The 26,430-nt window shown below is 45.9% G+C and overlaps 1 protein-coding gene across 1 annotated transcript in view; it reads left to right on the top strand.

The window, feature by feature from the left end:
* The first annotated feature begins 367 nt into the window (after positions 1-367).
* The window catches only part of PINX1 (PIN2 (TERF1) interacting telomerase inhibitor 1), a 61,944-nt gene continuing 35,881 nt past the window's right edge, over positions 368-26,430 (top strand). Inside the window, exons 1-6 of the mRNA XM_068183172.1 lie at positions 368-471; positions 6,736-6,845; positions 8,604-8,696; positions 9,051-9,129; positions 12,847-12,939; positions 15,442-15,518. Of these exons, the coding sequence (XP_068039273.1) occupies positions 453-471; positions 6,736-6,845; positions 8,604-8,696; positions 9,051-9,129; positions 12,847-12,939; positions 15,442-15,518 (471 nt within the window). The 5' untranslated portion in view covers positions 368-452. The remainder of the gene's footprint in view (positions 472-6,735; positions 6,846-8,603; positions 8,697-9,050; positions 9,130-12,846; positions 12,940-15,441; positions 15,519-26,430) is intronic.

Genomic DNA, 26,430 nt, shown 5'->3' with positions numbered 1-26,430 from the left:
CAAATACAATTTGTGGCAAAAAGGAAAAAATGTTTTGTCCCCCCCATTTCACAGAAGGGCAGGCAGGGGATGTTTCTCAAGATGTCTCTGTGTATCTGCCCCCAGTTCCCTCTCACGACAGCGAGATTTGGGGAAATCCAGGGACATCCACACCTGAAATGTCCTGGAATATTCACTCTGCCCGTGCCCTTTATTTCCGACCACACACAGCGAGCACTGCTCATCCCCTTCCCCCTGCTCGGAAACAGCCGGTACACAACCGAGACGCGTTTTGAGATATTTATTAGAATTTTAGCAAATTTGCAAACTTTCTTTTCATTTCTTTATTTTCACTTTGGTGGCCGCCGCGCTCGCCTGTTTTAAAACTTTTTTTTAATCAGGCGCTACTCACGCCGCCCTTTTTATGAGCCGGAGGTCATGAAAGTCCCTGTGCAAGGAAGGAGGCCCCCAAGATGGCGATGCTGGCGGAGCGTGAGTGCCGATCCCCGCGGGAATGCCGCGGGAATGGGGACGAGCCGGTGCCCCGGGAGCTGCCTCAGACCCTCCCCACAGCCCTGCCTGAGGGGTCCGGGCCGCGCTGCCTCTCCCGATGGGTGCGGAGGGGTCCCAGGGCCGGATAAAGGGGTTCGGGGGGTTCCAGAGTTAAGGAAAGGGGAGTGAAGGGACCGGGAGAGCTGGGATGAGGGGGCCCTTTTGTCCAGAAAATTGGGTTCTCTGAGTCAGGGGAAGGGGGTCATGGGGTGGAGAGACCCCGGGATTGCCGGGAAAAGGGTTCAGGGGCTCCCGGTGAGCTGGAGAGGTGGGAAGGGCAGGAATGTGGGTCCGGAGGGGCCCAGTGTCTGGGAAAACGGGAGGGCTGAGAGCTGGAGACCCAGGCCGGGGCGGCAGAAGGGGCTCAGGAGATCCCCGGTGTTGAAGAACGAGGGGATTCGGGTCCCAGAAGGGCAGGAATGGGAGTGTGGGGGATGCTAGGGCCAAGGAAAAGGGGCTGGGAGACCTGGGCTGAGGCAGAGGAGGCGCTTCAAGGGTCCCGGGGGGTGGAAAACGGAGGATCTGGGGCCTGGCAAAGGCAGGAAGGGGCATCAGAGGGTCCCAGGGTTAAGGAAAAGGTGGGGTCTGGAAGCTGGGAGGGCCAGGAAGGGGTTCCAGGGGGACACTGGTGCAGGGGGGCTCTTTGTGGGGTCTGTCGTGTCCCAGGCAGGGCAGGAGCACTGGGAATGTCCCTTGGACACCTTTAGGAACAGCTTGTCTTGTCAGTGGCTCGAGGCCATTTCTGGCCGTGTGTTTGGGGGGAGACACCTGCAGCTCGGGGGTGTGGGTGCTGGAGACACTGAGGGGACATGGCAGGGCTGGGTGTGGGTGCTGGGGACACTGAGGGGACGTGGCAGGGCTGGATGTGGGTGCTGGGGACACCCTGGGGATGTGGCAGGGCCGGGTGTGGGTGCTGGGGACACCCTGGGGATGTGGCAGAGTTGTGTTTTGGGTGCTGGGGACACTGAGGGGACGTGGCAGTGCTGGGTGTGGGTGCTGGGGACACTGAGGGGACATGGCAGTGCTGGGTGTGGGTGCTGGGGACACTGAGGGGACGTGGCAGTGCTGGGTGTGGGTGCTGGGGACACTGAGGGGACGTGGCAGAGTTGTGTTTTGGGTGCTGGGGACACTGACGGGACATGGCAGGGCTGGGTGTGGGTGCTGGGGACACCCAGGGGATGTGGCAGAGCTGGGTGTGGGTGCTGGGGACACCCTGGGGATGTGGCAGGGCCGGGTGTGGGTGCTGGGGACACCCTGGGGATGTGGCAGAGTTGTGTTTTGGGTGCTGGGGACACCCAGGGGATGTGGCAGAGTTGTGTTTTGGGTCCTGGGGACACCCAGGGTATGTGGCAGAGCTGGGTGTGGGTGCTGGGGACACCCTGGGGATGTGGCAGAGTTGTGTTTTGGGTGCTGGGGACACTGAGGGGACATGGCAGAGCTGTGTTTTGGGTCCTGGGGACACCCAGGGTATGTGGCAGGGCCGGGTGTGGGTGCTGGGGACACCCAGGGGATGTGGCAGGGCCGGGTGTGGGTGCTGGGTTCGGTGCTTGGGTCATTTCAGGGGCAGTGCTGGAGCTGAGCTCAGCCTGTGCCAATCTCCCACTTTTCGGGACTCTCCAGAGGAGGCTTTGGAGGTGGGGAAGGCTCTGGAGGGACCATATGAGCAGTGACCAGGGCACTGGGTTTGTTCAGGAGGGGACTGGGGTCACATGTTGGGGATGCAGAAAGACAGGGTCGGCTGAAGAGTTTTAAAGATGGTTTATTGCAAAATCAGTCGTGGAAGGGTGAGGCTGAGAGGTTGTGACGTTCGCACCCATCACATCGGAAGCCGTTACAATTCTAGTTACAATGCCTTTCCTAGGGCATTTATTATCCAGATTTCTGATTTCTTATTCAGTCAGCTCTTTCCACAAAGTTCACTGGCATCTTCATTATCAATTGCTAATTGCTACATTTTACATGATGTACCCCAAGTTACCTTTTCTCTCCAGTCATGTAACTGTGCAGAAATTACTGCAGCATATTCTACTTTTTATCAACTCTATAACAAGTTCTGCTGTTAAACTTGAATTGTTTTCTACCATCTTGCTCAGTATATTTGTTCACTTATATGAGGCCTATGTCTTCTTGCTTGAAACATATTTCTGCTTAAACTACACACCTTTATTCTTATTTCGTGTCTGTTTCACTACTCTATTTTAAAGCTTCAAGGCTTCTCCAGGGCCTTAAATCAAACTCTGTATCCATCTCTATCTCTGCATTTCCCACAGTCAGAATTCACTGGGGCTGCTTCTCCTGAGGGACAGCTCCAATCTCTGCTCCCAGTGACAGGGACAGGAGCCAGGAACAGCTGGGGCTGTGTCGGGTTTGGGTTGGAGATCAGGGAAAGGTTCTTCCCCAGAGGGTGTCGGGCACTGGAGCAGCTCCCCAGGGAATGTTGACGTTCCCAAGGCTGCCAGAGCTCCAGGAATGTTTGGACAACGCTCTCAGGGATGCACAGGGTGGGATTATTGGTGTCTGTGCAGAACCAGGGTTTGGACTGAGTGATCCTGGTGGGTGCCTTCCAGCTCGGGATATTCCATAATTCTGTGAATTTTGTTTAAGCTTCCCTGGTATTGGAAACAAAGAGCTTCAGTTTTGCCTCTGAGGGGATTGAGAAGTTGAGCTCCCCGTTTCCTTGACCAAGAGCTGAGGGTCTGGTGAATTTCTTTGCTGAGCTGCAGGAAATATGGACAATGCAAATAACAAATATGGTGTACACTGGGAAATAAAGATCTGATTTTAGGGAAACATCTGCATTTGCAAATGGAATTTTTTAGGTATTTTTGGTGTAAACTTTGGTGTCATTTTTTTCAGAATTTATTATTTATTTTAATTGGACATGTCAATAATGGACTGATTTGGAGTGGAAGGCACCTTAAAGCTCATCCAGTTCCACCCCCTGCCATGGGCAGGGACACCTTCCACTATCCCAGGCTGCTCCAAGCCCTGTCCAACCTGGCCTTGAACACTCCCAGGGATCCAGGGGCAGCCCAGCTTCTTTGGGCAGCCTCTGCTAGGACCTCCTCATCCTCACAGCCAACAATTCCTTCCCAATATCCTGTCTAATCCTGCCCTCTGGCAGTGGAAGCCATTCCCTGTGTCCTGTCCCTCCATCCCCTGTCCCAAGTCCCTCTCCAGCTCTCCTGGAGCCCCTTTAGGCACTGGAAGAGGCTCTGAGGTCTCCCTGGATCCCTCTCTTCTCCAGGTGAACACCCTCAGCTCTCCCAGCCTGGCTCCAGAGCTTTGTCATTTCTGTGCCCCCCAGATCATCTCTGGGCCCACAGCAGGGGTTTGGATGGGAAATTTCAGATATTATAATTGAAAACATGCTCCAGACATAGAATTCATCTTGGAAAAGGGATTAGTAATGGATCTTTTCCAGATCATAGAATATCTGAGTGAAGGAGTTGAGTTGTCCAGCCCTGGAACGATGGAGGAGTCCCCGTCTCTGGAGGGATTTAAAATCCATGTGGATGTGGCACTTGGAGACATGGGTTCAGCGGTGGCCTTGGCAGTGCTGGGGGATGGATGGACCCAGTGATCTTGGAGGTATTTTCCAACCTTGGTGGTTCTGTGATTCCCTAAAGAAATGAGGATTTTCTCCACTGGATGGTGCTGCTCTCCCGGAGTTCTATCACTGTCTGTGGCATCATTTTTGAAGAAGCCCAGAAAATTGGTGTTAAATTAGGAGCTGAATCTTGTTCCTGGTTTCCTCCCCCACTCTAAAGAGATCAGTGAACAAATTTACATTTCTGGTAAATTATTGACTAATTAGTGGATTTTGTTGTTTGTTTGGAAAGGGAAGATGATTTTATGTTTTCTGTAGATGGCATGGAGCTGTTCCTGTCTTTCTTAAATACTTCTCTAAAGCAAGTTTGTTTGGGGCTTTTTCCTGCATCTAACTCACCCTATTTAAAAATCAGAGTATGTTAACCTGGCAGAAATGTGAGGATTAATCCTGCAGTGTAGCTTAGGAGGTTGCTATACTTAGATTGAAAGAGCTGGGAAAGGGAATGTCTCTTAATTTTAAAAAATAATTGTGTTTGATGCCCTTGTGCTTTGTTACCAACAGTCTTCTGGGAGCAAAACATCTCAGGGGCTTCTCCACAGGGAGAGATATTAAAGAAAAACCACAGACATTCACTTTTGAAGCTGTGATTGAAAAAAAGGGCAGCTGCTCAGCCGGGGAACATAAGATCTGCTGGAATCCTTGAACCAGAATCACAGAGGTTGGAAAAGATCTCCAAGACCACCAAGTCCAAGGATCTCCCCAGCATTGCCAAGGCCACCACTGAGCCATGTCCCCAAGTGCCACATCCACAGGGCTTTGAAGTCCCTTCAGGGATGGGGATTCCACCACTGCCCTGGGCAGGCTCTTCCAGTGTCTGATCACCTTTTTCACAAAGAATTTTTTTGCTCATGTTCAATCTAAACCTCCCCTGGCACAACTTGAGACCATTTCCTCTCCTCCTGTCCCTTTTCCCTGGGAAAAGATCCTGACCCCCCCTGGCTGCCCCCTCCTGTCAGGGAGTTGTGCAGAGCCAGAAGGGCCCTCCTGAGCCTCCTTTTCTCCAGGCTGAGCCCTGTGGTTCTCCATGGGACAGCAAGGAATCCCAGGTTATTTGGAAGTTTAAAATCACAGACCACAGTGCTGGTTCTCCCAGCATGGTGCCCGTCTTTTCTTGGCACCATGGGCAGGGCTTGGAGGAGTTGCTGCTCTCGATTTCCTGGTGGGACTAATCACAGAATCTCAGGATGGTTTGGGGTAGAAGGGACTTTAAAGTTCATCCCATTCCACCCCCTGCTATGGGCAGGGACACCTTCCACTATCCCAGGTTGCTCCAAGCCCCATCCAGCCTGGACTTGGACACTTGCAGGGATCCAGGGGCAGCCACAGCCTCTGAGGTTAATCAGTTGTTTCCTGTAGAGAAGTGAACCAGGCAAAGGTTGGATTCCCCTCACAGCCCTCGGACCTTTAACCCACTGTGAAAACTGTTTAGGGACTGTTTGGAGCTTCAGAGTTTCGGAAGTGTGATAAAAAAAGCCCCCACCTTGAATTCTGACAGTCTTAGTTCCTTAAAAATGAAATAAAACTGGGCAAAAAATGACTCAAACATCCCTGTAATATTCAGTCCCTCTGGCCCACATCCTAAATCTTGTCTTTTAGGGAATGATGACTTCCTGATTACACTGAAAACACCTCACTGGATTTGGCTTCTCCCTGCCTTGTGTGGCCTTGGGTTAACCGGTCATTTTTGATCCAGCATTTCCCATGGTGTTTAATGAAGTTTGTGATCTTCCTGTCTCCCATTCTTTGTTTGTCTTGTTTATTTAGGTTCTCTTCCTGCCTGGGCTTAGGTGCACACTTCAAGTGACTGGTTAACTGGGCTGGCTGCTCTTCCTTGATTTCAAGGAAGTTGTTCCTGGTGGGAAAGGCAACATGTGGGTCTGGGAATCTGTAATTTCTTTAGGAATCCACATAGGACAAAGGAGCCTTGATTCTTCTTTGGATCTCTTAACTCCTGCAATAATTCAGCAGGAATTATTGGCAAATAAATAAATAATGGCAGCTTTTCATTTCCTCCATAAACCATTTTTGAGAAATACAAAAGCTGAAATCCCACAGTTTTCTGTTCTGTCATTCCCTTTCTCTGATCACTTACATTGGATTTTTCATTTGGTTTTTGTTAGGAAGCCAGATATCAAAATTTCTGGGTTCTGGTTAAAGGGAAGCCTGGAGAATTGATTTTGTCCAGAGCTGGGAAAGCAGCATCCTAATCTCCTCCATAGACTCCATGTTGAAGCCAGATGTAAAACAAAGTTGGAATAAATACGGAATTCTCACCTAAATGGTAATCCTTAAAGCCTTCCCTGAACTGCAGTCCATCCTGAGGGACAGCAACTTCCATAGCAATTCTACTTTGGCATCTTCCCATTAATAATTCCTATTTTCACTGGGCTTTTATTGTTGTTGTTGTGTTTTTTCATTTATTAAAATTAAACCCCAAAATATATTGAGTCTGGCATAAGTTCTGGGGTTTTTGTTTGTTTGTTTGTTTGTTTTGTTGTTGTTTTGCAATGAAGAGGTTTGAAGTGATTCAATACCAAGAGCTCTCTGGGAATGCCAGTAGAGCCTGTTTGAATTTTCCCTTCCTGCTGCAGCCCGGAGAAGGCAGAAGTGGTCCGTGGATCCACGGAACAGCGCTTGGAGCAACGATGACTCCAAATTTGGCCAGAAGATGCTGGAAAAGATGGGCTGGTCCAAAGGAAAGGTAGGATCTAAAGGAGAACTGTGTAGCTGAAGGGTCTAAAACTGCCAGGGGTCAGTTTTGATTTATTCTCTTAAGTGCACAGGGAATTTGAGCAGTGATAGATTTCTACACTTTGTTACAAACTCTTGTTTGTGCCTCTCCTGCTTTCCATTTTCTCTCCATTCTTTAACAATCTAAATTCCCAAGTGAGAGCAGGAGGTGGAACATTTAATCAGGTTAAAGGTTTTAAGCTGCCTTTAAACCCTCAGTTCTCTTCTTGCTTTTGATACTCTTGAAAGCAACTCCAGAACCTTCTTCAGTCTTGCACCTGGTTTTAAGATTTTTTTCCCGATCTGTTCATTGAACCTCCAAAATGCTGTGATCTGTGTCCCTTCCCAGCTCCAGCCAGAACCTGTGGGTGAGGGAACTGGTTTCTGGCACTAATAAAAACCTCCAGGTCAGCACAGACACCTGCAAACTGCAGGTTTAATTGCACAGATGTGCCTCAGCAAAGCTGAGATTTGCGGCTGCACATCGGGGTGTTTAGTGACAAGAATCCCCACAAAACCCTCACTACTTTTAATTATTCTTCTAGATTTCCCCTTCCAGACTTTCCTTAAAAGGCATAAAATTAGGATCATTCTCAATTCTGTAAATGCCTTAAAGCTTATTTTTGGATTTAAACTGTTGCCTCAGTTGTCTCACAACATTTCCAATTTGAGATACTGGATCTTCTTGCCAACAGTTGTACAAGAAGGATTTATGTCTCCATTTCATTACAAACTTGGACAAATTGAACTTTCCCTTGATCAAATTAAGGGGCAAAAGCCCATCTGGGCAGTGAAATTAGGCTCCTTAACACCAATCCTGTAAATGGTTGTACTGGAATCAGGTCAGGGAAGGATGTGTGGCCAACTGTCCTGCTTGCGTCCACACTTTTTGGTCAGCAGAAATTTCAAGGCAAATTTTCCACCCCACTGACCAAATAGACTCTTTGTAACAGCAACAGCCTTTTCCAAATAGGCCTCATCCCTTCAAATATTCCGTATCTCAGGCTGTGTCTGCAGGGCTTCTCTCCACTTCAGTACCCTATAGATGTTTATTAATTCTACCACATTTGGCTGATGATCTGTGACAGATGAGGCAAAAAGCAGGTAAATACCAGGAACAAAGTTTTAAACCCAAAGCTTTGCCTTTTAATTTTTAAGCCTTGACCATACACTTGAGAAAGATAATCCTGAACCTGGATATTGCTTCATATTATACAACCCCAAAATTGTTTGCTCCAATATTTTCATCCAGTTATGAGGTGGAGTGTCCTGCTGGCTCCAGTCTGCTTCTCCCCTGCCCCTCCCTGCTCCTTCCATATGAATTTGGTTTGCATTGTGTGTTCTATGTCGATCTGCCTCATTCCCATTACCCTTCCCGGTGACAGAGACATTTGTGGGGTGAGGCACCTTCTCCTAATGTAGAGTTGTTTGAAAACTGTAAACAATTCGGGCTTGCTTAGGAATGTCAGGTGGCTTCCTGATTAATCACCCAACTACTTAATGTTGTTGCTATTTTAGTGTTTATAATGCTTTGCTGGAGGCTTAAGTAGCGAATTTAAAAAACTTTGTGTGCTGTGTGGTAATGCCTGTGAATGAATTCAGCTACAAGCAGGCAAATAAACAGGAAGTTGTGATTTCTTGCTGTATTTCCTTGTGAACTGTCTCACAGTCCAAAAGCTCTAATTGCTGCTGTGATATCCTTACATTTTTACCCTCAAATCCTCCTTAGGGTCTCGGGGCTCAGGAGCAAGGAAATCCAGAACACATCAGGGTTAAGGTGAAAAACGACGTGCTGGGATTAGGAGCTACCATCAATCATGAGGTGAGCACTAGACCCAGGGCAGGGAATGGATCCCATTTCAGCAGAAGCACAATTATTTGAGTGGAATATTAGTGAAAACTGTAGTCACAGCTGGTGGTAGCATGTACCAAACAGGATTGTTTAGGATTTCCAAGACAACCCTTTTAATTTAATTTCAGTTTGGGGTGGCTGTAAGGAGCTGTGGTTGGTGTTGCCACCTGTGGAGCTTCCCAGGGTCCCTCCCACCAACAAGGATTGGACAGATCCAATTCATTTACTTCTAAGAGTCTTAGTATCTGTTTTTTAAAACTTAATATCTGTTTTGTGTTAGTTCTGAAGACTTCTGCCTTGTATTCATGTGGGTGATATTTACAGGACAACTGGATTGCTCATCAGGATGATTTCAACCAGCTTCTGGCTGAGCTGAATAACTGCCATGGACAGGGTGAAACAGGTAGGTTCATGCTTGGCTCAATCAGATGCTGGAAGCTCAGCAGAGTTTCCATTCTGTGCCTTGAAAAAGTTCCTGAGGCCCAGTTTGTGATGCAAATAATATTTTGGATAAGGTTGAGAGCTCCTTCCCCAAAATCACTGGGAGCCAAAGGATATCTTGCCATCCATGAGCATGGATTTGTGGATCTCAGTGGATCCTTTTTTCTCTCAGCACTCAAAGAAAGGCTTTTTCTTAAGGAAAGAAAACATAATGTGTTTAACCTGATAAAATGTTTATTTCATCCAGGATCACAATATTTGGGACACTTTCCGTGGGCTGTACCTAGAGGAACATTTCCTTCTTTATAAAGCACCCAAAATCTGTCTGAAGGCTCACAACAGTCACTGAGCACTGCAATGCTTTGCCTTCCTTTTGCTGATGAACTGTCACATTTGGCTTCCATGCTCCAGTGGCTTCTTAAATACCTCCTTTTCCTGTCCTTGGAGAGCTGCTCTGTAGCTTTTGCCTCAGAGTTCTACATCTCTGCTTTGACTGTGGCATAAAGTGATTTTTGTAGCCCTGGTGTTGAGCACACAAGTGGGGAAGCTTTCCCAAAAGGGCTATTTTTGAAGTCTTCTATTTTTGAAAAGCTTCTTACAAACTGACCATGCTTTGTGAAAATGAAGTTAGAAGTTGTGGTGTGAGCTTAGAGAAAGAATTGGTTTATGAAGTGATTTATTATTTCTCCTTTAGTTAAATGTAGTTTAAACTCTGGTTTTGTATCTGAACACCTCTCTGGAGTGTTGTTAAACCAAGGGCTCCCGTTTGGACGCAGCCTGTCCTTGTGCTGCTGGGGCAGAATTGCCAGATTAGTGAATTTAGCAACTCTTCACTCATTCTTGACCTTTGAGCACTGAAGTTTTTCTAGGAGAGAAAATGCAGAAAGAAGAGGAGGAAAATCACTTAGCAAGGAAGTTTTCTCATCCTGGAATACTAGGATCAAAATTTTGAGCCTGATGCCTCAAAACACCTTTTCTAACTTGTTGTGCAATCTGTCCTTGTGAAATCATGAGGCCACCCAGGACTCAGTGCTGTCACTCAGCTCCTGGAGAGGTAGGAGATCATTTCATGGGGAAATTCCACAAGTTCCTGTCTCTCTTCAGAACTAAATCCTGCCCAAGTTGCAACTTGAGCCCTGGGAAGATCAGGGAGGTGTAACTGGTGGGAAACCTGCAGACTGATGAGCAGAGAGCCGAAATGACTTGCCCAGGGTCACGGTGAGTCAGCAGAGGCAGGTTCAGGGAGCAAGGCTTGGCCCTAAGCTCTGCTCTCTTCCCTGAGTCACCTCATGCAAAGTGACCCTTGAGAACTCTTATTTCTCCCTGTTTCACTCAGTTCTTTTGGTCCTTTTAGGAGGTGGGACAAGTTTTCAATCACTGAGAACAAATTTAGGTGCACCTTGGGAATTCCAGGTCAGAGTCACATTTGGTGATTTACAGAAAGGCATTGCTCTGAAACTTGTTTTTTTGGCAATTGTTGAAGCTGGCAAAACTCATCCAGGAAAAAGCTCTGCCTGCAGCTGTGCTGCAGGAGCAAATGTAACATTATTGGCCACCCTCCAGTTTCAAACTGCATTAAAAGTCAGCTGAAAAACTTCATTGTTCTTAAAGAACCGGTGCAGTTGCCAGAGCTGGATTGCAATTAGAGGTTGGAAAGAAAGCGCCCCGTGGGGGTTGATGCCAACATTCAGATACCCTCAGCGTCTGTACCTTTAGCTGTCTTTTCCTTTTTTTTTTTTTTCCTAGCTGAGCACTGAGTGAGGGCATGTTTAGATTAGATTAAATATTAGGAAGAAATTAATTCGCTGGTGGTGAGGCCTTGGCACAGGTTGCCCAGAAAAGCTGTGGATCCCTGGAAGTGTCCAGGGCCAGATTGGACGGGGCTTGGGGCAACCGGGGATAGTGGAAGGGAGTTGAGACTCCATGGTCTTTTCCCACCCAAACCATTCTATAATTCCTGGCTCTTTTGCTGGGATCCTCAGTGATGGTGACTGTCTGTTTTCATGGATAAAAAGTGGGCACAACACCCTGGCAGTGCTTTGGCATATCCGCCTCAATCAGATTTGCTGCAGAAGTGCCACATTGGTGGCTTTATTGGCCCAACTAAATGTGCTTTTTAAATGCTAAATGTGCTTTTTAAATGTGCTTTTTAAAAAGCACATTAATATTCTTGCAGCGCTTTCTCAGTTTGTCAGAGGATTTTCCAGTCCCTGGAAGACACAGGGATGTATTTCCCTGCCCGCTGCAAGTGCCGGCACGTTCTGTAGTGAAATTCCTCCCTGCAGGCACAAGGCGGTGCTGCTGCCCCTTTCCCTGTAGGAATAATGTGGAGAAGGAAGGCTCTGTGGAAACTCTGTGGTTTTGCTGTGTAATGCTCCTTTTGCTACCAGGAGATTGGAAATCAGGCTCAAAGTGCTGCATGGCTGTCAGGATATTTTAGTTGTGATTCTTACTTTCCCCACAGACCCTTTTTACTGCGGATTTTTTTTTTTTTTGTTTAAAACTGGATTTGCTGGTCCTTTCTCTTCTCATTAGTGTAGGAGTGGGAGAGTGGATCTCAGCCTGCTGGCCCTCAGCTCTCCCACTGCAGGCTGAGGATTTCAGTTTTAGCTCAGGGATTCATCAGGTGGCACTGCCTATCACACAGGGAAGTGCTGGAATTCCAATGCCAGAAAACCTTGGGCAGCAGAGCTTTCCAGGGTGGGATCATATGAAAAAGGTGACTCAGCTTGGCCCTTGGGGTATGAGTTGATTTCTCTACCCATCCCACAGGCAGGAAAAAAACACCTCACCATAGTAACCATCTGTGGAGTTACAGAGCAGAGACTCCCGTGGTGCCTCTTTTCAGGACTAGTAAGGCAGTAATTAACTGTACAACAGGTTAGTTCTCTCTTTTTGGCAATGTTTTGTAAATCAACAGATTCTGTGACTGCAAAGAGAACATTTGTACCCCCAAAATAACCTGCCACTGCAGAGGAACTGTGCTGTTAAATAGTGAGCTTAATCCTTCATGTGGCCTTAACCTGCTCACAGTCTCCCAAAGTACTGCTGAGTGACTCTGGGACTGAGCCAGCCCCAGAAACCATTCCCAGAGGACTGTTTAGATGCAGTCCCTCTTCTGGAAGCCTGGAAAATGAGATAATAGGGATGTGGCAATTTGCTCTAGCTGGCCTTAGGGACAGAAAAGCTTTGTCACCACTCAGTTTCCTTACACAGATGTATCAGCTTATGTCCAAATAAAGGTATTTTGTGTAGAGTTAGAAATGAAAATCCTGTTAGGGGGAGGGGGTCCCCCCTTTTTCTTTCTGCTCAATGAGTATTTTATTTCCTACTATTTCTTACATCTTTCTCAGACTCTGGTGCTGGAGATACTCCATGAAAAACAGCACTATTATTATTCTCTTACCACAGACATGGATTTGCCTTTGACCTGGAGTACCTGTATTTGCCTTTTCAAATTACGTTGGATTGGAAATGGGAAAGAAAGGGGATGGGGCAAAAAAAAAAAAAATCAAGCATTGACGTATTTCAGACAAACTTAGAGTGCTTTCTTCAGTAATACTTTATGATATGTTGTTGACTGGATTTTGAGAAAGTTAATTACACTGATGTTTGAATTTGGTGCTTAAGTGCCTCTAACAGAACTGGACCCTGTTTGTTTGGGGGTTGTTTTTTTTAGAGTCCTCAGTGAAAAAGCAGAAAAAGACATTCAGCCTCGAAGAAAAATCCAAATCTTCCAAGAAACGTGTTCATTATATGAAGTTTGCCAAAGGTAAGAGGAATTTTGTTGTTTCATAAGCCCTGGCCAAGATTAGAACAAACCCTGTTCAAGGTGATCTGTTGCCTTGTGGAGTCTAAATTTGGCAAGTAAAACCTGGGTTTAAAAACACCCCCTGCAGCTACTTGTTTAAAGCTCTAAAGGGCTGTTCATCTCTATTTTTGGCAATTTTGGGTGGCCTTAGGCTGCCGATGTTGGGAATAAAACAATTCCCTAGGGAATTGTTGAAGGAACTGAATAAAGGAGCAGCGAATATTCTGAGCAGTCGGGGCATGAGCAGGGATGGGAGCAGAAGGCAAAGGTGAGATGGAAGTGACTTGGGCATCTGCGTGGCGCTAACCCCTGCAATCCCCAGTAACCCCTGCTCAGAGGTCATGTGGATGAGATCAGGGATCAGATTAAACGTGCGTGAAGGAAGAGGAAAGCCCTCTTATATTGACCAGTTACTTTATAGGATAAATTAGGGCAACCAGAAAAACTGTCAGGAATTTGTAGAGTTTAGTAATTTCTTTTTTTCTTAGAGTGATGACATTATTTCAGTCAGCCTAGGTTCTGTCCCTTGACAGTTGTTCAATCCTTTCCCTTTTGCTCTGTTCCCCTTTCACACGGTGTGTGCCTGTTTCAGGGCATGGATAGGATCAGTTTCCACTAATGGCTGATTTATTAAACTGAAAGCTCTGTGTAATGTTTTCTGACAGCAAATGCCTCTGCTAAAACAGAGCTAATTGATATCTGAATGGAGGCCAGATTTTCATATCAGGGTTTGGGATTTTTTGGTGAAATAATTCGACCTTGAAGTCCAAGCTGTTAACATGAGCTTGCCACTTTATGACATTAAACAATTAAATTGGTTCAGGGCTTGCAAGTACAGAGGCCATGGCCTTTTTGAGCAAAGAGGATTTATTTTGATTTGGATTTAACCTTTTACTAAATACAGAGGAAAAAAGAAGTGTCTTTTGAGCATGTAAAATACAGCTCAAGGCTTTCATATTCACAATATCCCTGATGTGTTTGGTCTCGTTTCCACTCGACAGCCCCTCATTTGCTTGTACCCTCTGTGGCCTGACACAGGGAAGTTGTCCTTTTTCAGAGAAAGAGGAAAACTTATTTGAGAAAGGCTTGTGTTGTCATGGCCCTTGTTGTTGGAAGTCCAGTCCTGCTTCCTTTCAGACTAAACAAGACAAGCTCACACAAAAGCGGGAGAAGGGAACAGCGACGGCACCAAACGCAGCTTCCGCTCCCGGGGCTGGTTTGGAGCCTCTCTGCTGGAGGAACAGCCACCCCTGGATCTGGGAAATACACCCCAAGCTCAGATTAAAACACTGATTTCAGCTGCTTTTCTAGTAGCTTGCTCCCCTGTGATGCTACAGGAGATTGGGGCTGTCAGCTAGCTGATTTTCTGTTAGAGAAAAAATGGGGGATACGTCCAGGGGGAGGCACGGAAAGGAAGCATAGCCTGAAAACGGGAGCAGGAGGATTTTAGGTGTCACATTCCAAGTCTTGGCCAAGAGAAAGCTGAGAACAGCCCGTCTCTTTCAGCTTACTTGGACAAAGCCATTTTGAGGCAGTGAGGCAGCAGGAAGCTGGGGAACACTTACTTCTCTAGGCTGATGCGTCTCTTTACCCTCCAGGGACAGTTAAGTATCCCAGGAAAAAGAAGTCAGATTTGGGGATTTTTTTTTTGTTTTGTTTTGGGTTTTTTTGGCCATTACAAGATTCATTTTGAGGTCACTGATTTTCAGGTGATTGAGACCCCAGCAAAGCGTTAACAAGTTGACCTGTCTGGGTTAATTTTGTTTCTTCAACTTTTGCTGACTTTTTCCAAAACAATTTTCTGACAGAGACAGTGGACAACTCAGCAACTCCTGCACTGTGGAATTGGCTAAACTTTTGCCCGTATCTCTAAATATCACATCACGCTCTCTGCTTCCCTCTCCTTGCTTCATGTCTGATATCCAGCTCACCATATAACAATCAGATGGCAATAATGGCCCTCCTGGAAATCCTTGCTTCACCTTGAAATGGTTTTGAGTTGGACTAACCCAGTGTGTGGCAGAGGTGGAGGTTTTGCTTTTCAAGAGCAACATCAGAAATCGGAGAAAAGTCTCCACTGAGTAAAAATGGATTTTTTTTTTCATGGTATGGAGGAGCTGTAACTCCCTAATTCTGTCAGAAATGGGGAATCCTTGTGAGAATGCAAAGATCCCAATGCATACACACATTTCCTCTTGTGTACCTTCATTTAGTGGCCTTAGCATAGAACCACAGCATGGTTTGGGTTTGAAGAGACCTTACAGTTCATCTAATTCCAACCACCTGCCATGGCAGGAACACCTTCCACTATCCCAGGTTACTCTAAGCCCCATCCAACCTGGACTTCCTGATTTTTGTTTATCTCCAAGAGGAATTTCTCTCTGTCTGTGGGTCACACTGTTACCAAAATGCATCCTCAGATGTGAAGGTTTTGGGGTTTTTCCCTCTCTTTACCCCTTCCAGGTAAGGATCTCTCATCACGCACTGAACAGGACCTGTCCTGCATTTTTGGGAGAAGGCAGAAGAGTGCCAAGACCCAGGTAAACAAGATTCTTCTCCTTTCTCTTATTTCCTTGTTTATGATCCCGTATAACAAAATATCCAAATGTCTTCTGCCAATGTGTTTTTTTCTACTTGAAGTGCTGTGCTTGAACTGTGAGGAAATAAGAGTAAATGTAATCCCTGTTTCTGTGGATTATCATGATGTAACTTCTTTGGAGATAGGGTACTCCAGTATTTTAATTTTTTGGTAGGAATTGTTCATCACAAAGAAGAATTTTGCTTGACCTGTAAGGTCAAAGGTTGGACTCGATGCTCACAAAGGTCTTTTCCAACCTAAATGATTCTGTGAAAGATCCACGAATATCTAAAATAAAATTGGACATTCAGTAGCAACTGGGAAATCTCCACAAACTGCCCTTGTTTTCATAAAAATTGGGAAAGGCTGAGCAGCTGCAAAAGATTCAGAGGTAGCCTGAACAGTGATAAATATTTGATAAGGAGACCTTTTCCCCTGACTTAGGGTAATGAGATCCAGGTTTGGACCCGTTTTTATTTTATTTATGTGTTCATTAGCATTTTGCACTTGCAGAGCACAGACCAGCTCTGTCAGTGGATAAAATAACTGTGACATGACCAACATATCCAGATATGGAAAAAATAACGTCTGGAAAAGCACAAATGAGTATATTGCAGGAATTGCCTTGTTGGTCCCAAGTTCTTGGAAATCTCTGGTTTTAAGGGAAAGATGGGGCTTGAAATGGAGTGGAAATTTCTGGAATACGCTGTAGTGTATGACAACTTGCTCCTTGTTCTCTTGGAAGTTGTGGAACTTCACTGCAGGTCACTGGGAGCTGAAGTAAGGATTTGGGAACTTCCAGTCTGTGAGAGCTGTTGGAGCTCTCATATCCTGTGGGTAAACTTGTACCAGGGAGCCCTGTTGATTCTGATCACCTAAATATGCCCTGGATCTTCTCCTTGGCTCCCTTGCTGTCAGATCAATGGGAAGCAGGACAAACTGGGATTTAAAGCAGCTCAGCACTGCTGGGGTTGAGGCAGCAGATTTTGCCCATTCATGAGTTGTCTCAAGTAGTTGGTATTGTTTTCTATGTTCTACATCTTTTGAAATTCAGAGTTGCAAAGTTGCTTCTTCTGGGACTTTTTCCTGCAGAACATTTGCTCTTTTGTGGATAAACACTGCAAATCACATGGATTTTTTGAAGGCTGTCTAAGTTTGTGCATGTTTTTGCCAATCCCTTGACAGATGCAGTGGTTGGATGATGGCTACTGTGCAGATTTCCTGAAATGGTTCAGATTTCTGGCAGAAAAGTCACAGCCTATTCCCTCCTAAGCACCCAAATTTCCTCATGCAAATCCAGGAAGGAGGGAACAGAATTTGGAGCTGCATTGTTGTCTTCTGGCTGCTGCTGAGCAGCCACAGGGGGAGGAAGCCAGAGGCAGCACAATTGCTTCCCCCAGCTCCCCCTTCTCCTTCTCTTCATGGATCAGAGATCTGTAGAGTTTGCACAGAACAGAAGTGCATTGCTCAGGCCCTCCAGCTCTGAGCAGTTTCATTGCATTGCACCCATGAACTCTTATGATCCCTTTCCATCGCGCTCTGGAGCCTGGTCCTTAAGGTGGCACAAAGGGAAGTGCCCCGTGAGGCTTTGCAGGAATTCTCTGTGTTTGCCTTGTGGTTTGAAATCCCTGAGCTCTGGGCATTTCCTTGCTGTGGCACAGGGCTCCCTGCAGGAGCAGGAAGGTGCTGCCATTCTCGTGGAACTGAGTTGTTCCTACATGGAGATGAGGTAGGAAGGGCCCTGGTGCCCAGCAGAGCCCTGGTTTTGCCTGCAGGTTGTGGTGGGCTCCAGTTCCCCTCAAATTTCAGCTCCTACAACTCTGGGCTGCTTTCCCTGGTGACAGGATAAGGACTTCCATACTTCCACAGGAGGCAGAACTGCTCCGATCCATGAATCTTGATTGCAGGTTCCCAGCTTTGGGTGTAATGGAGATGATACATGGAAGTATCCCTGTTGATCCTGGAAAAGCTGGAGCAGTGGCCACAGGAATCTCATGGATTTAAAAAGACCAAGTGCTGGTGGTGCATCTGGATCAGGGCAACCCCTGAGATCCGTCCAGGCTGGGGATGAAGGGATGGAGCAGCCCTGGGAGAAGGACTTGGGGGTGATGATGGGTGAGAGCTGGACATGACTCAGCCCAGAAACCCCTGGAGCTGTTGGAGAGGGTCCAGAGGAGGCACCAGGATGATCAGAGGGATGGGGCAGCTCTGCTGTGAGGAAAGGCTGAGGGAATTGGGATTGTTCAGCCTGGAGAAGAGAAGCTTTGGGGTGATCTAATTGTGGTCTCCCAGTATTTGAAAGGAGCTACAAGAAAGATGGAGAGAAACCCTTTATAAGGACCTGCAGGGACAGGACACAGGGAATGGCTTCAAACTTACAAAAGACAGAGTTAGATGGGATACTGGGGAGAAATTCTTCCCTGTGAGGGTGGTGAGGCCTTGGCACAGGGTGCCCAGAGAAGCTGTGGCTGCCCCTGGATCCCTGCAAGTGTCTAAGGCCAGGTTGGACAGGGCTTGGAGCAACCTGGGACAGTGGAATGTGTCTCTGCCCATGGCAAAGGGTGGATCTGGATGATTTCCAAAGTCCCTTCCAACCCAACCCATTCCATGATTTTATAGCTTGAAGTCCTGTCTCTGAGGCTCTTTCTGAGGTACTATCTGCCTCCTCTGTTCTCAGAGATGCAGTTTGAGAAGCTTTCAGCACACATTTGATGTGCACTGAATGACCCTAACAGAGCTACCATTCCACTCTTGATCTTTTGACAAAGATTTTCAGCTTAATTCTTTTTCCCTTATTTCTATTTTTTTCAGTCTGGGATCAGAAAAAACTTGGGTGTAACTTCATGGGGAGATGCAGGAACTGCTTTTCACAGAATTACAGAATTGCTGAGACTGGAGGAGACCTGGAGGTCTCCAGAGGAGTCACCTGCTCAGAGCAGTGTCACCTATGGCAACTTTTTCAGGAGTTTGTCCAGCATTTTGATTATCTGCCTTCCCTAATGCCTCCAGTTTAAACTCATGGCAAAATTTCAATGGGTGGATAAAAGAGGTCACTTAAGGGGCAGAAGAGATCATAGAATCATGGAATTGTTAAGGCTGGAAAAGACCTTTACAGTCCTCAACTCCAAGCCTATTCACCAGTTAGTCATGTCTTCAGGTGCTATAGCCACGTGTTTCTTGAACGTTTCCAGGAATGGTGGCTCTTCCCCTTCCCTGAGCAGCCTGTTCCAGTGCTAGACAACCCTTTCCATGAAGAAATTTTTCCTAAGTCCAATCTAAACCTCCCCACTGTTGCACTAGGTTTGGCTGGTTGGCTGGTGTCACACCAAACTGCTTTTAGAGGTTAGGAAAAGAGAAGGAAAAAAGCAAAACAGGGAATTCCATCTGTGCTTAATGCTCCGAGGGGAATTAGTGGGAGAACTCAAGGCTCAGTGATGGTCTCTGGACCAGCAGGATAATCCTGGCTCTCCTGAAGTGCTTGTCAAAAATCTGTCACCTCTGAACTGCTGCAGTGATAAACAGGGTCTCAGCAAATCAGATGTGTCACTGTTCCAGTCAGTCCTGTCCACTCTTTTCCAGTGTTGTCATTAGCAGTCATTCTGTGATCTTGACTGTGGAAGTAGCCTTTGGCAGGAGATGCTCTGTGTGAGCTTAATCTGAGCTCTCTGAACTGTGGGGCTGATCTCAGACTCCCTTTTTAACTGTCTCAGTGGCCAAGGATTGGTCTGGTAATGGATCCTTTCTCTTGTTCCATACCAGCTCTGCAGCAGTAAGTGGGGAATGTTGAAACTTGGATTATCTACCTTATCAAAGGAAGAGGGAGTTGGCTAGAGGACTGTAAAGATTGCAAAAGAGGGGAATTGCAAAGGATGTGGAAGGAAATGCTGTTTGCCCCTGAGGGTCAAAAGGAGTTACTCTAGAAGTAATAAAACTACAATGCTGTTGTTTTGATGGTTCTGGGATATGTGTTACTAATCAGAGGCAATTGCAACCTTTAATTCTCCTGAATGTTCAACATAACAGGGTTTTTTTTTATTATTTTTTGATAAATCATGTGTCCAACTCAAACCTCCTTAATAAGGGACCTTTGTTTAAAATAAACAAAAAAAAATATACAAGTCAAAAAAAAATGAGGTGGGGAAGAAAACAATGGCTGGGCTTCAGAGTGGACCTAAATTGAAAACGTCTGCAGTTTTTCCCAGGGAGAGCAAGTGATCGAAAATATTGAATTGTAATTATGATGCTCTCTGGAGACCTGCAGTGAGGACCTGTTTTGCAGGCTAAGATCTGCCAGACTTGTTTTTTGCCACCACTTTTCCTTGTGATTTTCTCACTTGCTTAGGAACACTGGGGAGCTGGGGAGACAGAAAAACAAATTCCATTAGTTCCTATCTGGTTGAACTTCCTGGAACCCCCACTATTTTTTTGCTTCTCAGAATTTCCTTCCTCCATCCAGCTGTGTTTCCTGATGAAGCCTTATCACTGGAGAAAATGCTCCTGAGTGAAGCTGAGGATTTGGGAATGAGTTGCAGACAGTCCCAATTTGGTTGCTGAACAACATGATTCTGGCACTGATTTTGCTCTGGGGGCTGGGGGGGCCAGCTCTGATTTGCTCAAACCCTGCTGGAGATGCATAAAAACCTGAGTGTTTTGCATCCATCTCACATGCATGGCTCAGGCCATTCCATGAGTAATCTGCTTCCTCCAAGTTTGTGTAATTTGGATGTAAACCTGCGTAAGTTCCCTTAAGCTGCCCAATCCAAGTAGCCCAAAAGTCTCAGGCTTGCAGTGATTTCTTCCTTGTTAGGCATTAGAAATGGAACTGTCCACCCCTGGTGCTTTTTCTCTTTTTTTTTTTTTTTTTTTTTTTTTTTTTTTTAATCAGGAAATTGTCTTCTGACACATTTTGCAGAACTTCCTCAACTGATTTATATTTCCCAGCACTTATCAGAAAAGCCTGTTGGCTAATCTTAAGGGACATAGCTGAAAATCCATTAAAGTCTGGCTCTGCCATGGGCTCCCTGAAGTTATAGGTGAAATGATACCATTCCCTGCACCTCGACTTTCTCTCTGCAAAATACCGATCATGATATTAGTGTTTGTGGGGTTTCACACTCTTGTGACTGTTAGGCAAGTTGCAAGTTAAATCTTAGGGGGTTTTTTGTTTGTTTTTTTTTTTTACCCATGACCGAATTTGTTGTAGGGTTAGCACATAAATTAATTTGCTGCTCCCTTTTCTGGCAGTGCCAGGGAAGGGAAAAAAAACCTGCAGAAGAGGAAAATAAGTTACAAATTAACACAGATTTTTCACTGTTCTGCTTTGGAGACCACAGTTAGCATGAGGTACTTGGGGCTGAGAAGCAAAACAGAAAAAAATAAAAAAGACATCAAAAACCTGGAGAGAGTCCAAAAGGATTTAGTAAAATGGGAGACAGGGTTAGAGGGCATGTCCTAGAAGGAGAGAGTGGAGGAACTGGATACGTTCATCTCAGAAAAGAGGCAGAAAAAAGATGACCTCTCTGCCTATAAATACCTGGGGGTCATGGGGAGGGAGGAGTAGAGGAAGGGAAGGGACAGTAATCAGAGTAGGCAAAAGCCAGGAATGGGACTGGGGGTGAGAACTTCAATTAGAAAAAGGAAGACTCAGACTTACTCTTCAGCAGGCTTCCTCACAGTGATGTCAGCGGGGCACTGGAGGAGTCTCCTGAGGGAAATCCCAGCTCCTCAGTGAGTGACGCCAAGAAAAAAGATGAATTTAACACTTTTAGACCTGTTGGGATGGGCAGAGATGGATCAGTTTAAATAAAACATCTCCCAGAAGCTGTTCTGTGAGCAGCTCCAATACTGAAGTTGGATTCCTGTGGTTGTGTTGTCCTTGGATTCTTTGTGGCTAAAGGAGATGAGCACTTGCTGGAGTCCCTGTCCTTGTGCACGTGGATCTCTTGGCCTTCCCTGTTCAGTCATTAAATATTTTGGAGTCTTAATGTCTTTGAAACCTCTGCTGCTTGGAGCAACACATTTTACTTGCTTCAGAATTTTAGTCTCAAGTGGTAGGACAAGGGGGAATGGTCTTGAGACAAGGCAGGGGAGGTTCAGATGAGATATGAGCAGAAAATTGTTCCCTGTGAGGGTGGGGAGGCCCTGGCACAGGGTGCCCAGAGAAGCTGTGGCTGCCCCTGGATCCCTGGAGGTGTCCAAGGCCAGGTTGGATGGGGCTTGGAACAACCTAGGACAGTGGAAACTGTCCCTGCCCATAGAAAAGGGTGGAATGGGAAAGACTTTAAGGTCCCTTCCAACCCAAATCATTCTGATTATTATCAAGGGATTTTTACAGCCTCTGTAGTACTGCAGGAACTTCTTTGACCTCTCCAGTTCTGCTCTGCCCCCCACCATGGACTCTTAACAGCCAAAAGGGTCAAAAAGAAGAGAAAAAAAACCAACCCAAAACCAGATTCTGCCAGCACTGAGCAGTGCAAGGCCTTTGCCTGCACCTGAGTAGCAGCCAGGACAGGCTGGTGACACAAAGTGACAAGGAGGACAATGGACAGTACAGCTGAAGGGCTAAATCATAGAACCACAGAATGGTTTGGGTTGGATGGAACCTTAGAGCTCATCCAGTTCCAACCCCATGCACAGGTGGTACAGCTAAAGAAAATCTGGCAGCACAGACCCGTGGAAAGTGGATCTAAAGCCCTGATGCTTTGACCTGGTAACTTGCAACAGCCTACATGGCAAATCAGAAAATTATTTAGGCTCCAGGTGTTAATTTGGGCCATATATTTTATATCTCTCCATGCAGATGAGATTGTTTCAGGAGCACCAGGAAGAATTTCTTTTACCCAGCATTCTGTCCTAGTTGTGCTTTTGATAAAAAAAAGAGGAAGAGCAAAGTATTGATGTTTTGTTGCCTATTCTGTAAGCACCTTGTTAATCAACTGGAGGATAAATTATTGCTGTTCAGATATCAGGAGAGAGGGAGAGGACAAGATATCTCCCAATCTGGAAGTAAGGGTGCTTTTTCTTCCTCTCTTCATTGGAAAAGTCTTGCCTCCACATTTGTTCCTTGGGGGGGTTGTTAAGGAACAGAAACAAAACTGGGGGGAGCTCTTTTTGATTTATCTTCTCTCCTTCCCTTTTGGTCACTTCCAGAGGCTTAAAGAGCCAAGTTGGCTTTAATGTGTTACCATTAGAGACCAGACATTAGCTGGAATAACCCATCCTGCCTCACAGTGAAAAATATCCCTTGATTGGCTAATTAATCAGTCAAAGGGGAATGACATGGTCCTCGGCTTGAGGGACTCTGCTGCACAGGTAAACAGGTCATTGATAAATGGTTTACCCACAAATTCATATATCAAGAAAACTTAGTCATTTTTTAACTACACTTGGTGTGAAAGCTGTGCTGCGTTTTTTGGAGGTGGATTTTTGCTGCCTTTGCTTTTTTTGCATCATGGAAGCTTTTAAGCTGTGGAAGTTTGTAAGAGGAAAAGGCAATCAGAACTTGGTCACGATTGGAGTACTTCTGGGTTTTTTTTCTTTTTGGAAGAAAAAAAACCTCAAGAATTTTTTTCCCCCTCAAAAAGAGGAAATCATTGACATGGCTTTGTGTTGAGATTCAGTGGGTCTGAAATCAGGATGGCTCATTTGCTTTTGTAATTTAAATATCCTGAGGTTGCTCAGTTGGCCATATCCAGTCCTCAGACACTGCATGGACAAAAAAATAGATCCATAAATGGATCTGATGAAATAACTGGGGAGAATCTATGGGTTAAGAGGCAGGTCTGTGTTGGTAAAAGGCTTTAACTGACCTGATTTCCTACTGGCTTTTGGCATTTCTGTGCTGTATATTATATATATTGTCATCTGTATATTTTATAACACGTTGTTCTGCAAAGGTGGTTCTCCAGTGGGGTTTTTCACTGAGATTTAAAGAAAAAAAAGAGGAAAAAAAAAGAAAATTAAAAGGGGAGGTAGGAAATTCAGCTCTAAATTAAATTGCATAAAATGTGATTTAGAAACACTTTTATTCATGGGGTAAATAGGGTTAAAGTAGTGGAATTGTGTAAGGGACCACAAAACAATGTTTGGCATAGCTGCTTAACTGGGTGCTCAAAACAAATCCTAATTGTGCTTTTTTTCTTGCAATTGTCTTTTTTTCTTTTTGTTTTTTCTTTTTTTTTTTTAACTGTGTATTGTGAGAAAGTAACACACCAGTACCTAAGAATATGAGTTTGGCTTCTAGGGAGTAAACCTCACCTTATTTTTTGTCCTGTGTAATCCCTTCCTCCCAAGCAACCCTTGCCATGGGCCTGAGCTTTATAGACCAGTTTTGTTTTGTTTTTCCTTTTAAAAATATTTGTCTGATCAAAGAGCTTTCCTTAAAAAAGAAAAAAAAAAAGAAAAAAAAATGCAGTGCAGAAGTTCAAAACAAGGAAAAGTACCTTTTTTTGATCCTATCATAACAGGATTTGTATATGGAAGTGTGAACTAAGCAGGTGGCTTCCTGTTGATTTTTAAGCCAGGTGGGCAAGTTCTTGATGATGAGTTGGTCTCTCTCCCTGCCCTGCTTTCTCTGGAGCAGGAATTTGCTTATTCCTGTGTCTGGAGGAGTGGAATTTGGGCTGACAACTCGTGAGGATAATGCTGCTGTGGGAATGAGATAGAAACAGCAGCTTGGTCTCTCTCAGAAATCAGGGATTAGGATACATTTTATTACCTTCAAGGTGGCAGCTGGATCTATTCCAGCAGCCTGCAAGGACTGGGTGTTCACAGCAATCTGATTTTTGCTGACTTTGTGTCATTAAAGGGTGTCTAACCTTCCTCCAAGGGTGTCTTCTGATTTTTGGGTCATCAAACTGGTTATGAAACTGCTGGTTGGTTCAGATGGGTTAAACAAACCAGAAGCTGGAGCATAGGAAATGATTCAGCCTGAGAAAGTGCTTAAAATCTAAAGAAACAAGCTTTTCCACTTCTAATCCAGTATTTCAGCATCTCTGTTGGATCGTTCTTTCTTCAGCTGTGAATATTTGCTTTTTTAACTCTCCAGTTCGGAGAAATATCTGGTGCAGGAGAGTGACTTGATGGTGAAGTTCCCCACCAGTGTGTCCAAACTGGTTCTTTGTCTCTCTGAGCTCTCTCCAGCTCCCTGGCATGTTTGCAAACTTGGCCATTTGAATTTAGTTTGGGCTTATTTGAGTTTTCCCAAGATTAAGACAAGGTTAAGAAATCCGGTGTCTGATTTTCACTACATCTGCAGCCTCCCTCTGCAAACCACTATCAATCCCAGCGTGTTTCCTTTGAACAATTATGGTGTTGCCATAGAGAGAGGGACAAATGTGACAAAAGTGCTGATTCATGTCGTTAATTTGACCATCTCTTAATAACTGTGCATATCCCTCAGCTAAGGAAAGAGGAAGAGGATGATGGGGAAGACAAATCATGCAGGGGGACAGTTGGTGCCTTCAGTTGGTGCCTTCTGTGCTCAGGTGGCTTCAGCATCAGCTGTGAAAGATGTGTCCCTCGTCAGGATGCCGGTGATGAGGACGTGCTGTTCTCCCTCATGGAATACACTGTGGGAAAGGTCTCAGATTTGGAGTTTAGGATTAATATTGTCCTGTCTGGATTTGTTGAGAGGACAGAACAGGGACTTGTGGACCTGTTAGAATATTAGATCACAAGGATGCTCCCAGGGCTGGAGCCCCTCTGCTCTGGAGCCAGGCTGGGAGAGCTGGGGGTGTTCCCCTGGAGAAGAGAAGGATCCAGGGAGACCTGAGAGCCCCTTGCAGGGCCTAAAGGGGCTCCAGGAGAGCTCGGGAAGGGCTGGGGGCAAGGGATGGAGGGACAGGACATGGGAAGTGGCTTCCCACTGCCAGAGGGCAGTGATGGATGGGATATCGGGAAGGAATTTTTCCCTGTGAGGGTCGTGAAGCCCTGGCACAGGTTGCCCGGAGAAGCTGTTGCTGCCCCTGGACCCCTGGAAGTGTCCAAGGCCAGGCTGGACGGGGCTTGGAGCAACCTGGGACAGTGGAAAGTGTCCCTGCCCATGGCAGGGGGGGGGGAACTGGATGATTTAAGGTCCTTTCCCACCCAACCCATTCTGTGATAACAACTGAAATCAGCCACAGAAAAGGGAACCCAAGAGTTTTGCTGAGTTGGACAGAGTTTGGATACTCTGCTGAAAAGATTCCAAAATTTCCATGCACACAGCAGGGTCTGAAGCCTTCCCTGCACTGGATTAAGGGATGTGATCCATCTGTGGTGTGTAGTTTGTCCCTTCTCTCCTTGGGGACAGTTGGTTGTGTTTGGATTTGCAGAGTCACGGCGCTACAAGCCCAGTGGGTGTGGGGAGGAGAGGCTGGAGGTTGGTCTGGCTTTGGAGCAGGAGATGCTGCTGTTTGAGGTAGTTAATTCCTCAGAAATTTTTGGTTGTAGCCTGGGATGGACCTCTGGAAGGTTCTGCTTCGATGGTCCTGGTGGAAAGTTCTGGAGTCCCTCAGGATCCAGAATTCCCAGGGTGGTTTGGTCACCACCTTGCAGCTACCTCTACTGGAGTTAAAAACCAGCATATCTTGGATAAACTTTCAGCTCCCACAAAAAGTCAGTATCAAAGACAATTTCACCACGGATAGTAGAGTGGACAGAGGGTGAGAAGTGTGCCTATCCACAGCATTCAATTTTTAATTTTTTATTTACTGGGATTTATTTTAAGCCTGCTCTGTTTCACCAGGAGCTGACTTTTTCCAAGTGCTGGGAAGTGTTTTTGACAGCAGAATCCAGCCCAGCTCAGGGTAACACTGATCCTGTGTCACCTGTGTGGTACAGGTTGTTTTTTAACAAATGAAGGGAAGATCAAAAATATTGCATGCCCTAAAATC

Source organism: Anomalospiza imberbis, chromosome 3 (genome assembly GCF_031753505.1).
Source record: "Anomalospiza imberbis isolate Cuckoo-Finch-1a 21T00152 chromosome 3, ASM3175350v1, whole genome shotgun sequence".
NCBI classification, from domain to species: domain Eukaryota; kingdom Metazoa; phylum Chordata; class Aves; order Passeriformes; family Viduidae; genus Anomalospiza; species Anomalospiza imberbis.
This window is presented reverse-complemented; position numbering and strand designations above follow the sequence as displayed.